At 44.3% G+C, this 12,959-nt stretch overlaps 1 protein-coding gene across 8 annotated transcripts in view; it reads right to left on the bottom strand.

Annotated features, from left to right (window-relative positions):
- Positions 1-12,959, bottom strand: part of ebf3b (EBF transcription factor 3b) — a 67,915-nt gene that overhangs the window by 23,797 nt on the left and 31,159 nt on the right. For 4 of the 8 annotated variants that reach the window (XM_050071617.1, XM_050071616.1, XM_050071622.1 and 1 more), the window contains exons 7-8: positions 4,559-4,640; positions 2,310-2,451 (exon numbers count right to left, since the gene is read on the bottom strand). In XM_050071617.1, the coding sequence (XP_049927574.1) occupies positions 2,310-2,451; positions 4,559-4,640 (224 nt within the window). The remainder of the gene's footprint in view (positions 1-2,309; positions 2,452-4,558; positions 4,641-12,959) is intronic. The other 4 variants (XM_050071618.1, XM_050071619.1, XM_050071623.1 and 1 more) reach the window with 1 other exon arrangement.

Below are 12,959 nucleotides of genomic sequence, written 5' to 3'. Positions count from 1 at the left end.
CCTTTTCCCCCCTTCCTTCTTTTCTCCCTCTCTTTCTTCCTCTTAGGCCCAGCAGTCTGGATTCACTTGTCTTTATTGCATAAACCCTAACAGCATTACAGCCACTTGGCATGCAAATGAGGCAGGCGCTGCAGGCTCTATGCTGAGTCTCCTATATTGTCTGGGGCTCTATAATGGTGGAACTGAGCTAAGGAACGTGTGTGTGCGTGAGTGAGTGAGAGAAAAAGTGTGTGTGTGTGTGTCAGTGCTGCGCTGTTCATGTGTGTCTGCATGTGTGTGCGGTGGGGGGTGATGCTGTGTGTGAAAGACTCGGCTATTTGTGAGCATGTTTATGCACCTTTGAGCCTGAATCTATACATGTTTGAGTGACAGGCAGCCACAAAGCACATTCGTGTCTGAATGCATAATATGCTTGTTGTGTGACAGTACACACAAGTGAACAAAAATGTCACATGGTGAGATTCAAGTCTGTCATCCACAGGCTATCCCGTGCCTGGGCCAATAGGGGGCAGCACCTCTTGATCAATGCGAGCGAGCCGGTGCAAGTGCAGTGTGTGAGCTGAGAGGAAGGATGCCTCTGTGTTTCAGTCAGTCAGCCACATATCTGAGGCTTCTCGCCCAGTGAACTCCTGAGGAAGAATGTGTTGCTAATTTAAAGCACGCTGTCTGTCTGCCTGCTAGTTGTCAAAGCACTATGGAGGACATGGCTGGAATTACATTTTACGACCGAGTCTCCTTTTCTCATGTCTCTGTTTGTTAAAGGTGACTCAAACAAAGCCAGCAGTCGTTGTTGATGCATGTTAAATTAGTCTGTTATGGAGCCGAGCCTGGAGGGAGGGGAAGAAAAAAAAAAAAAAAAAAAAAGATCTCAACTTGTGAGAGCGGTTGAGCAGAAGGAAGGTGTATTAAAGTTATTAGACAAAGACATGTTCAACTGGGCGGTTGACAATAGCTTCTTTTCTTGCTTTACGGGGCGTCACTCTGCTGCTTTGAAGAGTGTGGTGAAGAGAGGAAGAAAGGGATGGGTTGGGGTAACCTGTAAAGAACACACACACACCCGCACGCACACATACATAGACACACAAAACGCACGGCGTCCCGTGGGAGAGGGGGAACATGGAGGCGAGGGCTCAACCTCTTTAATTGCTCCCCTCATTAAGAAACTGGTTGCTAGGCGATCCACACCTATCGTGTCATAAACGTGAAACGCACAAACAGAACGTCAGCGAACATAATGACTTTGGTGCTCCGGGCAGGACTTTAATTATTTGATTTTGTTCTCCAGTAGAGGAGTCATTAATAAAGACAAAAACAAATAGATTAGCTTTTTCCCCCACTAGGACTGGAGAGCACTGAGATATATTAATTGTCTAGTCTTTTTTTTTTTTTTCATTAGTCGTTGTTGTATTAAACATTACATTTGCTTTTGGTGATAGAACCATTAATGCCCATTAATGTGTAGAGAAGCTTGTTTTAGTCAGTGGTGTATATAAACTGTTTGCCCAGCCATAATTGGCTCTTGAAATCTGAAGATAAGCAATTTGCACAATTGGTCACAAAGTCAGTTCTCTCCTCTCTTTTTTTCTTCTTCTTCTCCTTACAATCTTTCAGCTGCGTGTGCTCCCATCTGCGAGCGGAGGCCACGGGGGTCACAAGGTTATGTTTAGTGCATTTTACTTTTTGGATTTCCCATGGTTTGGTGGTCCTTCTTTTCTCTCTTTTGGCTGAGCAGGCAATCAGTCTATCATATGGAATCAGTTGGAAGAAAAACAGTAAGTTCTGTTTTTCTCATAGGCCGACCCCCCCTCCCCACCTCCACACACACACACACACACTCACCATCAACCCACCCTTCCCTCCCCCTCTGCTTTCTCTCTCCCTCCCTGTTTCAGCTCACTCACAGCTAAATCTGCAGAACCCAATGACAGGAAATTGACCTCACAGCCAAATTCTTAAGCAATTTGATCATGTTTCACATAGGCTTTTAGGACAAATGTACGTGCATTAGGAGAGTGGAAGTAGTATAACATTTTAAAATCAGCCTATCGTCATCATCAGCGATATTGACATGACAGATGCACGGGGTAATGCACACTACATCCAGTCAACACAAAACAGTTGCTATGATGGAGGCAAAAAGCAACTTAAAAAAGTAAATAAAAGTGATGGAGGAGCAAAAGATGCAACTAGGGAACTAGAGGCAACTAGGTGTGTGATTTTATTTTATTTTTTTTAAATGGGTGGATGTCTAAAAGAAACTATGAGGAAAAAGGAGCGTAGCAAATTATAAGATGTAAAAATGTGCCTACCATTCTCCAGATAAGGAGGCGTACCTTCTGAAGGGTCGAGTCTGCGAGCCCTTCGCCCATGCTTGGAATTGTTGTGTACGAACATGTTGTCGGAGACAGCCAAGACATGGCCGTCCACATTGACGGTCGTCGATACGACAACCTGCAACAGGATTGAAGGTGAAACGTGCAATTTAATACATCGTAAGATACATTACAGACATTAAAATGAATACAGTAAATATACACAGACACTCTCGCTGATGCTCTGAGGTGGATACATGAATGCCTTGCTGTGTCCAGGTACATGCCTGTGTGCTATCGATTACTATTGTCAAACCTTCTGAAGTGGTTGTACTCTTTGAACATATCGCATTACAGTTACCCTGCGTCTCAGCCCATATTGTTTTTGCTTTTTAGTGTCTTGCATTTGTGTACAGCTAATTGACTTTTCAATCACTAAAATACCATTTCCGTTTACTGTCATCACAGCCGAAGCTCAGAATTATTGATCAGCTTGTCCATCTATTTGAGGATGGAAGGCCTCCCTTTTAAAATATTACTGGAGTCATTAGCAGCTGAACCGTACTCCATCCCATCACTCAACAAACATTTTACTAGGATCGGATTCCAAGCCACACTCCATATTTCATAATGCTTATTTTTGTTGTTGTTTTTTGGCTACCACATCTCCAAACAGTGAGCCCGCATGTGAATGGCCAAAGTGTTTCTGAGCCGGAAACAGAGAGCCCCTCTCAGGTTTGCTTCGCCGGTAAGTGACCTCGGTGTAGCAGTGGAATTTAGGGGGGTGCTTTTTTTTTTTTTTTTTTTTTTTCTGGTTGGCTTGGGGAGGGTGGGGGTGTAAGGGGGGAGGAGGGGGAGAGAAGGGGAAGTGAAAGAGCTCCATTCTTGTGAGCAGGTTCAGAGCTGGGCCAAGCTGAGGATGATGGATTGGGCCCTCTCTGGCCTCCAGCTGGTTTTTGGGGGTAATAAGTGGAGTGGAAGGCATGCAGAATACACAACTTTGGCCAGAGAAACACCTATGGTGGAGCATCTGGGAAATCTATTTGGGGAAAAATGGCATACTAACTGTTGGACTACAGACAAGGGATGATCATCAGTGAAACAAAAAATGTTTTAGACTTAACATAGTTGTTTTAGTTTCACAAAAAAGGAAATGCTACAACTTAGTTCTTGCATTCCTTTTGACACACAGGAGTGAGAGGTGAAAGCCCTTGGTGGCTGTCATGCATCAGTCCACATTCACCCTGAGGGAAGATTTGAGGAGGCAGGGGAGGTCTGATGGTGGTGACATCAGGAGGGGACACCCTGTCTTGTCTGTTTCATGTCTGGGCTTCCTCCTGGAGGATGCTGGCTTGTGTGTCTATCACAGAACAGTGCTGTCAGTGACGGACGCCCTCCTGTAGTTTGTCGCTATCCCGATAGGACAAATCACACTAAACTCTCACTCTCTCACCTTGACCTAGTGGGGCTGCTTGTGGCGAAAGTGTCGGGGCAGGACGGATGGATGGTTGGATAAATGGATCAGCAGAGGGGGGTCAATAATTTCAAGGCTCAGCTACTTGACACATTAGAAGCGAGAGGGTTAAAGAAGCAGTAAAAGTGCTCAGCGGTCATGTCCTTTTAGTGTAAATCGGGGCATTTTGTCAGCCCGCGATAATGATGGTTTTCAGATGGCTTAAGATGGTTTTCATTGGCTATACAGTGAACTGCATGTGAGTTTAAGTGTATGCATATGTGGGTAAAAACGAGAGCGGGATGTAGAGAAAGCAAATATATGCGCTCCTAGCTTGTATGGGCATCCATCCATATGTGTGTGTCTGCGTGCTTGCGCATATGTGTGTATAAGAAGGTATGCGCTTCCGCTGCCAGACAGATCCTGAGTTAACACTGTTGTTACATGTGGTTGGATCGTCCTCCCCTCTGCGCTGAGGCTCAGAAAGCTGTCAGGAACACAATTGATGGCACTCTTAAATCCTATATCCTTATTTGTGTCAGATGGTATTCCCTAATAAATATTCTGTCCAGAGCGCACAGGACACAAAATCCCTCACTCTCTCTTTCCCCGCTTTTTGCCTCCTTCAGTGCCAATAATAGAATTGTATTCATATGTGCGTCGATGTGACTTAGTGTAGTGTGGCTGTGCATTTGTACACCTGTGTGTCTGCTGAAAAGAGAGATAGACAGTGAGAGACGGGCGCAGAAATAGCCGGAGCAAGTGTGTGAGTTTTGTGTGAGACTTCAGTCACCTGGAATCTGCGCATGTCTCGTGGATTCCCTGCATTCTTCAGACAGTTCTGATTGCACTTGAGGAAGAACTTTAGGAAGAATCTGCAAGAGAGCACACAACAAAAGCAAAAAGGATTAATTACAATAAAAGTTGTTGAATATTCAGATCAAACGCACATCTGTTCTCAAACGTGACACTGCACTATTGCTTTGCAGCTTGTATCGTCCCCTCAAAATCAAGAGCGTCAGTCTCTTTGTCATCTCATCCCTTCACCTGAGTTCACGGGTCTTTTCCCAACACCCATCTGCCACTAACATACAGGAAGTCACTTGATATTCCATCCACCTCTTTAATCCCAGGACACCCCCTGTGCAATTAAAGTACTCCTGTTCAATAGGGAAGCAAATGAGGCCCACCTGTGACCAGGTCTTGTTTGAAGAGCATCAGGGATAAAGGACCTAACAAGGTGGGAGCGCGCCACAAAACTTATAGTCCTGTCAGGCAATTAGGCGGACACTCCTGGGACCACCGTATGCCACACACACACACAGACACACAACGTGTACACACACACCCATGCACTTGTGGGTGGGTGAGGCAATTATGCCACAAATTACAACCTGGCTAATCGTCTCTGAACAAATGTCACGTCTGAGTGAGATCTGGGCTTGGTTAGTTTGTAAGCCGCCTTCCTCTCCCCTCTCTCAGGTCTCGCCTCAATGTATTGATAAAGCCGCGTGTTGAGAGCTGTGTATCAGATGTGGCCTCGCAGACGTAAAACAGTTAAAAAGAGGAAGATTAACAGCGGGGCCAATGAGAAATATTGTCTCAGATGTGGCCCATTGTGTAAAATCTCACACAACCACACAGAATAAACAATGAAATTGACTTGTTTTTGTAAATTCTCCCCAAAGAATCATGACTGATTGTGCCTTTGCTTTCTCCGATTCATTAAAAATACCGTGCCGAGATATTTATTTTTCATCACATTGCACTAGCGTTACGATATGCAATACTGTGGTTTCCATTGTAATACTACCTTGGCTCACAGAATCACAGCGGCTCATTGGATTACCATAGATTGCACCATAGATTGCATGGCCATTTCATTCCGCTAAATACAGTGGCTTGTGTGGCCTGCGAGGACGCTTTCACAACACTTAAGACTTCTCGTTCACCCAGTGGGATCCTGGCCAGCCCATAAATCAGAGTCTGAAATGACCCTTCTAACCCTGGCCACATTAACACATGCACTGGTCATTTAGAAGCGTTCTTCGATAGACTCCTATACCTTGTGCCTCACTGAGGGCCCAGGAGGGAGAGGAGAGGTGAGAAAATATTTTCACTCCACATCCAAGGAGCTTTGGCTTGGACATCAATAAAAGGCGTTTTAACCCATGCCAGAATGCTGATTGCCTGTCGGTGTGTGGTGAGGCCATAAAAAACCTGACTTGTCATTAGTGCATTTCGCTTGATTGTGTTCACTGTGTTTTCGGGTTGCATCTGTTGGCTGATCATCAAAATGACCATTATGTACTCTAATTCCCTGACCCTGTTTTTATTTCCCCAAAGAGTCATAATGTAGAGCAGCAGACATCTGCGGAAAGCAGACCTGAAATACGACTTTTATTTGTCTGTCGCCTCTCATACAGATTGGGTAAGGCCAGCGTGTGTGTTTGTGCACGCATGCATGCTCGTCTACACGTGTGTGTGTGTGTGTGTGTGTGTGTGTGTATGTGTCTGTGTGTGTGTGTGTGTGTGTGTGAGCACATGCATGTACATGCATGTACATGCATCACCCGTTGGTAGACAATTTATGTCAGAGCAAGAGATAGAATACATTTCCTAGGCAATGCATTGACTTCATAAAAGAAACACATTACTTTCAGAGTTAGTCTTGTCTCTTTTCTCGGATACTTTAATGCTTTTACATACTGTTCCTACTACAGCGAAACCAAAAGTTAAGAAACAATAAACACAAGAAATTGAGTGCCCACGCTATCATAAAGTGGCTCCTTTATGTTTACTGTTATGAAGGCAATTAAGCACAATTTCTCTGCTAAAAAGATAAGCTTAATTTTCATAGTCCGCAGCAGTGGCAGTGCTATAGCATCCATTACATTTGAGTTGGTTAAGATTCTCCATGAGCACAGTGCAAATTGGTCCTTGGTGAGAAGGAGAGCAATTAAGACAAGGCCCCTCTCTCTCTCTTTTACTTCTTAAATATCTACAGAAGTTTGTGCTGGTGTTTTGGCACGCACGGAGACAAAAGGAGGTTGTTTAATTGTTTTTTAATGGGATATCAAGTCGTCGCTGCCATTAGATGTTGGCAATGGAGGGCAAAGGGGGATAGAGAGAAAGAATGAACTGCAATTAGGTTTGATTAAAGCTATCCTTCTCAATAATCAGCTGTTCTGACAGGACAGGGGGACCCTGGTGGCCGCTGAGATGGAGGAAGGTGTTGAGTGATATTAAGGCCAATGAAGGGGATATTAACATGGCTAATTAAAGCTCTTCCAAAGCCGGGAGAGGAGGCTCTCAGTGGACCGCACTGGATGAAATAATCGGCCAAGGCAGCTATCAGTTGGAGGAGAGAGAGAGAGAAAGAGAGTGCGGGAAGGGGTGGGGTGTAGTCCATCTGAGGGAAGGGGGGAGTAGAGGGAGGGATAGTGGGAGGCGTAAAGGAAAACTATGAAGTGTGAAGAAAGACAAAGAGGAAGACATCGACAGGCATATAGAGAAAGACTTCCAGGGCAGCCACGGAAGCTCATTTTGACATCAGCCTTCTCTGTCTGCATGCCCGAAGTCTGCCAGTATAACTAAGACCTGACATCAGCTTTTATCTCCGACAGCTAGTCATACCGGTCCACAAATCAACGTTAAAACAATCCCACTCATGCCTTGGTCTAAGGCAATTAATACGATTCTCCTGTAGTACCTCCATGCTCGCCCGCTGCCGAAGCTACTAATCATGCCATAATGATTTCTCTCCCTCTGGTCAAAGGGGAAATAGATTGTCTCTTTAGTAATGCAGCAGGCTCGGTGCCTTCCACTCCCTGGCTTCACAGACCCGGTAATTGAGGAGAAAAAGGCCGACTTTGGCACTTTGACTGATTTGAGGGCTGCTAGACCCTCTTATCTTTACTCTGATCATTTTAGGCTGACACTCAAAGGAAGACCCATCGCCCTAATTCTAGCTCACCCTCTCCCATCATCAAACAGAGGGGGAAGAGAGAAAAAAGAGAAGAGAGAGAGAGAAAAAAACAAACAGGCGAGGTGAGGAAGGCCTTCTCTCATTTAAATGGCCAACTTAATTGCAGGGTTGATGTCACTCATGCATAAATGTCCATCCCTTTGATTTGAGTGAAGAGGGCAAATAAGGATAATGTTGTATTATTAAGGAGGCGAGCTCTCCTGTCAATTTCATTCAATTTTTTTAACCATTCATTTGCAGATTTGTATCATTTTTAATGACTTGTGAAAAATTTAAAGTCCAGCTATTTGAAATTCCAACCACTCGCTGCTTTCTTCAATTACATACATGAGAGTATTTTTTTTTCCTTCAATAGTACACCTTGTTCTTATTGTACAAAAGAGCTTCTACGTATTTGTTTAGGCCGTTACACAATACACTGACAGATGGCCACAGTATCTGTAAGAGTCAGACTACAATCTGCTGACACCAGATCTCTACGCTGAGATAGTAGTACACGGGTCAATACCGTATCGGATTTCCAAAACGCCAGGGTCTTAATGTCAAACCTCCTGCCTTCCCTACCTACTGCTCCAGTTATTAGGCACTCCACTGAACTGCATTCAGATCCCTGTTGTGACAAGGCGGAGCAGGTAAAACGAGAAATAGAGACACTTATAGATCTTAATCTTCCCGAGCACTTATTTATGCAACTGAGTGGTCTTGGATATATATGCCAGTTAAGTCCCTGGGAGGCCGAGGCCCGAGCCGCGTGGCCATTTCTGTCGTATTCTGGTTCGCCGCTGTCTTCTCTCGTCAAGCAGAGCTGTTTTTCTCGCCTTAGCTGAAGTAAACCACAGCACATTAACAATATTTGCTCTACCCCTGTACAAGCGCCGAGGGACCGGACCCACAGATCCTATCACTTCTTTATCAGGGAACAAGTGCCTCACTATCCAACCTTATTGGGTTTGGGAGATTAACCCCTTCCACTCACAGGCTCTGCCCATCTCCTCCAAGAGCAGCAAGGCAGATGTCACTGTGATTATTATTGTTCAACATCAAATATCCCAACTACATGTCTCTGAGAATTTATTGGGTATTTCCAAGGCCTTTTTTGTTGTTGTTGTTTTTTTTATTTCTTTATTTTTTCAGCTGCTATTGTCAGTTCATTTTGTTGTTTCATATTTCATATTTTTGTTGGTGGTGTGTGTGTTGCGGGGGTGTCACAAATAATTTATGTGCTTCCTCTGCACCCTAAGATGTAGCCGTGTCCCTCCATTCATCCCTCTTTACCCTCTCCTCCACCATCCCCCCTTTCTCTCTAATGGGCAGAGTGGCATTGACATTATTTCACTTGAGGATCCCTCACTCTGTCAATCCCTCTTCATTTACTCCATGGCTACAGGACTCATTATGGTATCTCTTCCTCCTTCTCTCTCTCCCTCTCTCGTACTCTCACTCATTTTCCTCACCTCCTGTCTCGCTCGCTCTCCAGCTCCCTCTCTCTCCCTCTCTCTCCGGACACTGTTAGTTTCTTACTTAAGAGAATCGCTCGTCTTCACAAATGGTTTCACGTCAAACCCACTCCTAGCAAGCCCCCACTGATTCCCTTCAGGCTTTGGCACAGGTTTACTGTAACAGATTAGACGAACACTCGCAGCTCCTGCTAACTATCCATCACTTGCTAACAGTGGACTTAGGCTGTGTGCTTTATGCAGCTTTTAGCTCCAGCCCCGCCACATACTGCATGTTTAGCCCCGAGCTTTCTCTCTGCCTCTCCCATCCCCTCACATCAAGATACTGCTGAGGCTGTGTACTGTTGCACGCTGTTCTTTGTTTTACTCTGAATACGCCTTTTCTCTACCAGGACTTTGAACACAATATAATAAGACACAAAACATAAATAATTCTGCGTTGTTTTGTCTTGCGCGGGCCCTGTTGTAAAAACGAATCAAACACTGGTTGCTGCTACAGAGCCAACATCATCTACATCCAAAGTGGAATTCATAAATATTATTGAATCATCACCAGCACCATAAAAACCGTGTGATGATGATTACCGATAATGACTATGACAGTCTCAATGATGTCTGCCGTGAGGTTGCTGACATTACAAAAATAATCACGCGCGTCGACAATGCAGAAATATTTACTCTGCTCACCAGCTGGACGGCAGAGAGGTATCTCCAGGTTATTTTTGCGCAGGAGGAGAAATATGGTGCTTTGATTACTGGTCAGCGTTGGAGCTCGGGGCCTTGAGGAAATACCAGTCAGCACCTCCCTGCGCTAGTGAGATGGAAGATAAGCATATGTTGGAGTAGCTGGCCAGGTTGAATAGTAGTATTTAGGGTGTTGGACGTGGGGTTCTGGAAGGCCCCAGAGCCGGTCTACAATGAGAGCCATACAGCGCCGTCTCTCTCCTGTGGCACCTCGGAGTGATCAGACCCAGGCAGGACGCAGAGGAACGCAGCTGGACAGGCAAGGCCAGCAGGGGGGCTTTGACCGTTTACCGACAGCCAGGCTGGATCCAGCAGGCCAGTGGGGGCTTATTTGCATGTGTGTGTGTGTATGTGTGTGTGTGTTATATATAGGTCGGTGAGTCAGTGGTTTTTTGCTGTCTGTCCATGCATGCTCAAATGTATGCGAGTGTATTTTCTACATCATATTATTACTAATGTATAATACATACATCTAAAGTGGCTGTCAGGACTGGTCAGTCATCATAAAACATGAGGCAGCCACTCTGACATCGCCGCCACATTAACGCGTTCTCAGAAGGAAAAAAAAAAAAAAAAAAACACCCACTGTGGACTGTCATGTAGGCAGGGGGGATAGAGACAGAAAGACAGAGAGCGGGTCGGTGCTTAAAGCTAACAGGTAACCTTTCTGTGCACCTAGGACAAAGGCAGGGGGAAAAAGAAAATGTCAAATTAAGAGAGGCCAGGCAGAGAGACGTGGCTGCCATATTTGTGTGAAAGCCCAGTGCTGTTGGCAGCAGAGATGGCTGCTTTCTGATTCATCTGGGGCCGTATGGCAAAGCTTTGTCAGTCTGTGCGAGGTATAAATAATTCAGGGTGAGAGATGGCAATTACAGGGCCCTGCACAACCAAAATGAATATTTTATAAGGACTAAAACTGCCCTGGAATGAATCACACACATGGAGTCACACACACATACACACACACATGCACACGCAAGCATAAGTGAATGTGTGCACACGCACACACGTAAGCACACATGCACCCAAACACACACACACAAAGGTAGCACATATGAACCCTTAGCGTAGCTGTTGTATTGTTGACAATATAACTATTCTATTATATAAACCCCTGCATTGTGAGTTAATAATTTTTAATATGCTTGCATGTGTGATTTCTCACAATATTTGGTTAAGGGTGAAGGAGCATGTTGGATGTGTTGTTCTGCTGTGAGAATAATATATATATATATTATATACCACCACAAATAAATACACCTGTTTAAGATTTTAGTGAAGCAGCCCATTTGAAATGCATTAGCAGAAAATAAAAATAAAAGCAAGTGTTGCCAATATATAGAGAAAGATCTATACAAAAAAAGCAGTCTCCAGAGACTCTGAGCCTTTACTTTTGACCCTGTAAATATGGTCTTTGTGTGTGAGCAAGAGGGAGGGGGGGGGGCAAAATGCTAATGGGAAAAGATTAAACCCAAAAGCCGCCTGGAGCATTTACCTCTAAAGGGTTTTGTCTGTCAGGTTTCCTGCAAAACTCTGTCTTTATAATTCTGAGACAAAAAATAACATTGTTCCCTCGTCCTGAGGAGCGCAGTGGCTTGGTTGAATGGCCATTGTGTGGGTCTAGCTAATGATACCTTAGCTTTTGTGAGAGGGAGGCCAGGTAGGTCTGTGACATCAGCGCCACACAAGTGCTTCTCTGTCCGGATGTTTAGGGAAGGATTTCGTCCATGGTGGGAAAAGGGTATAGAGAATAAACAGGACCTGTTTTTGTACCTGCATTTTGAACCCCCTCTCCCTAAGACAGGCATCCTGAGAGAAAAAAAGATGCATTTAAAACAACTTTTTTTTATTTTACACTGTTACTTTATCTGATTATGTGGATATAATATCCGCACATCCATTTCTAGAAGGAACTGCTTCAGCAGAGAATGATGTAATTCCAGGGGAGTTTTTTTTTTTTCCTTCCTCTTTTTATTTCAGCGGGAGTGTGGGCGTTTTATTTGTCAGTCCAAAGGGAAGATGGCAACCCTCTGAGGGAGGAGAGACCCCAAGCATGAAGACACAGATCGCATGTGTTGAGAAAAGTGACAGCGAGGCAAATGCTAAGAGAAAGCTGCTTCCTTACCGAACCGCACACTGTTAGCGATATAGCTAGCTGTTGTGAAGGCAGCTGACAAACCCATAGCGTGGCATGTCTCGCCCCGTTTGTGAGTTTTCAAAGAATGTGATTTGCAAATAACATGAGTCTCTGGGCATAGACTGGGCATGTAAGTACGGTGAATAAAGCCCCCCTGCTCTGCTGAGGGAAACCCTTACTTGTCAGCTCAGTTCTTTGTCAGGAACCTGACAGATAAATAGACAGTGTTTTGCCGCTCACTCCTCCTGCCTTATGTACACAGAGGCATGTGTCTGCTTCCACATACAGGTTGACTTGCTTTAGGGGAGGAATTTGTTAAAAGATACCCCACCGCTTCTCGGGGCAATGACTGAAAATATTGTGGGCCACTTCAGACAGCCTCAAACAACAAACAATGGGGGTTGATGTGTAACCAGATAAAACACAGATCGAATAGCTGGGCCTGAGCACCACTACAGGGCTTATTTTTCATGCAAATTACTACTAATGAGCTTCCTGAAATCTGACTAATTATATCAAAGTGATTTCTTTAATTAGTTTGTAATAATTCCTCGCATAAACATCATAGTAAACAGATTAAGCTATATAAAAATATCAATTTGTCACACTTTATATGAGATGCTGTGCAGTTGACGCTAATCTTGCTTCTCCAAAATGCCAGCGCAAACATTTATTAAAGAATTAAATAAGTACTTAGAGAATGTTTGGTAACATTAAGGAAGCATATCTTTTGCATATTTGTCACGGTTTCTCTACAATGGTCTCTCCGAGTGAGTGTAATGAACGTATGGAAGTGCTGAGAGTCGAGTTAATAATTCAATATTACAATATCAGATACAATATAAAGATCTATAATTAAAAGTCATAA

This window comes from Epinephelus moara, chromosome 19, assembly GCF_006386435.1.
Source record: "Epinephelus moara isolate mb chromosome 19, YSFRI_EMoa_1.0, whole genome shotgun sequence".
NCBI lineage: Eukaryota > Metazoa > Chordata > Actinopteri > Perciformes > Serranidae > Epinephelus > Epinephelus moara.
The sequence above is the reverse complement of the archived record's forward strand: the minus strand, read 5'-3'. Positions and strand labels throughout refer to the sequence as shown.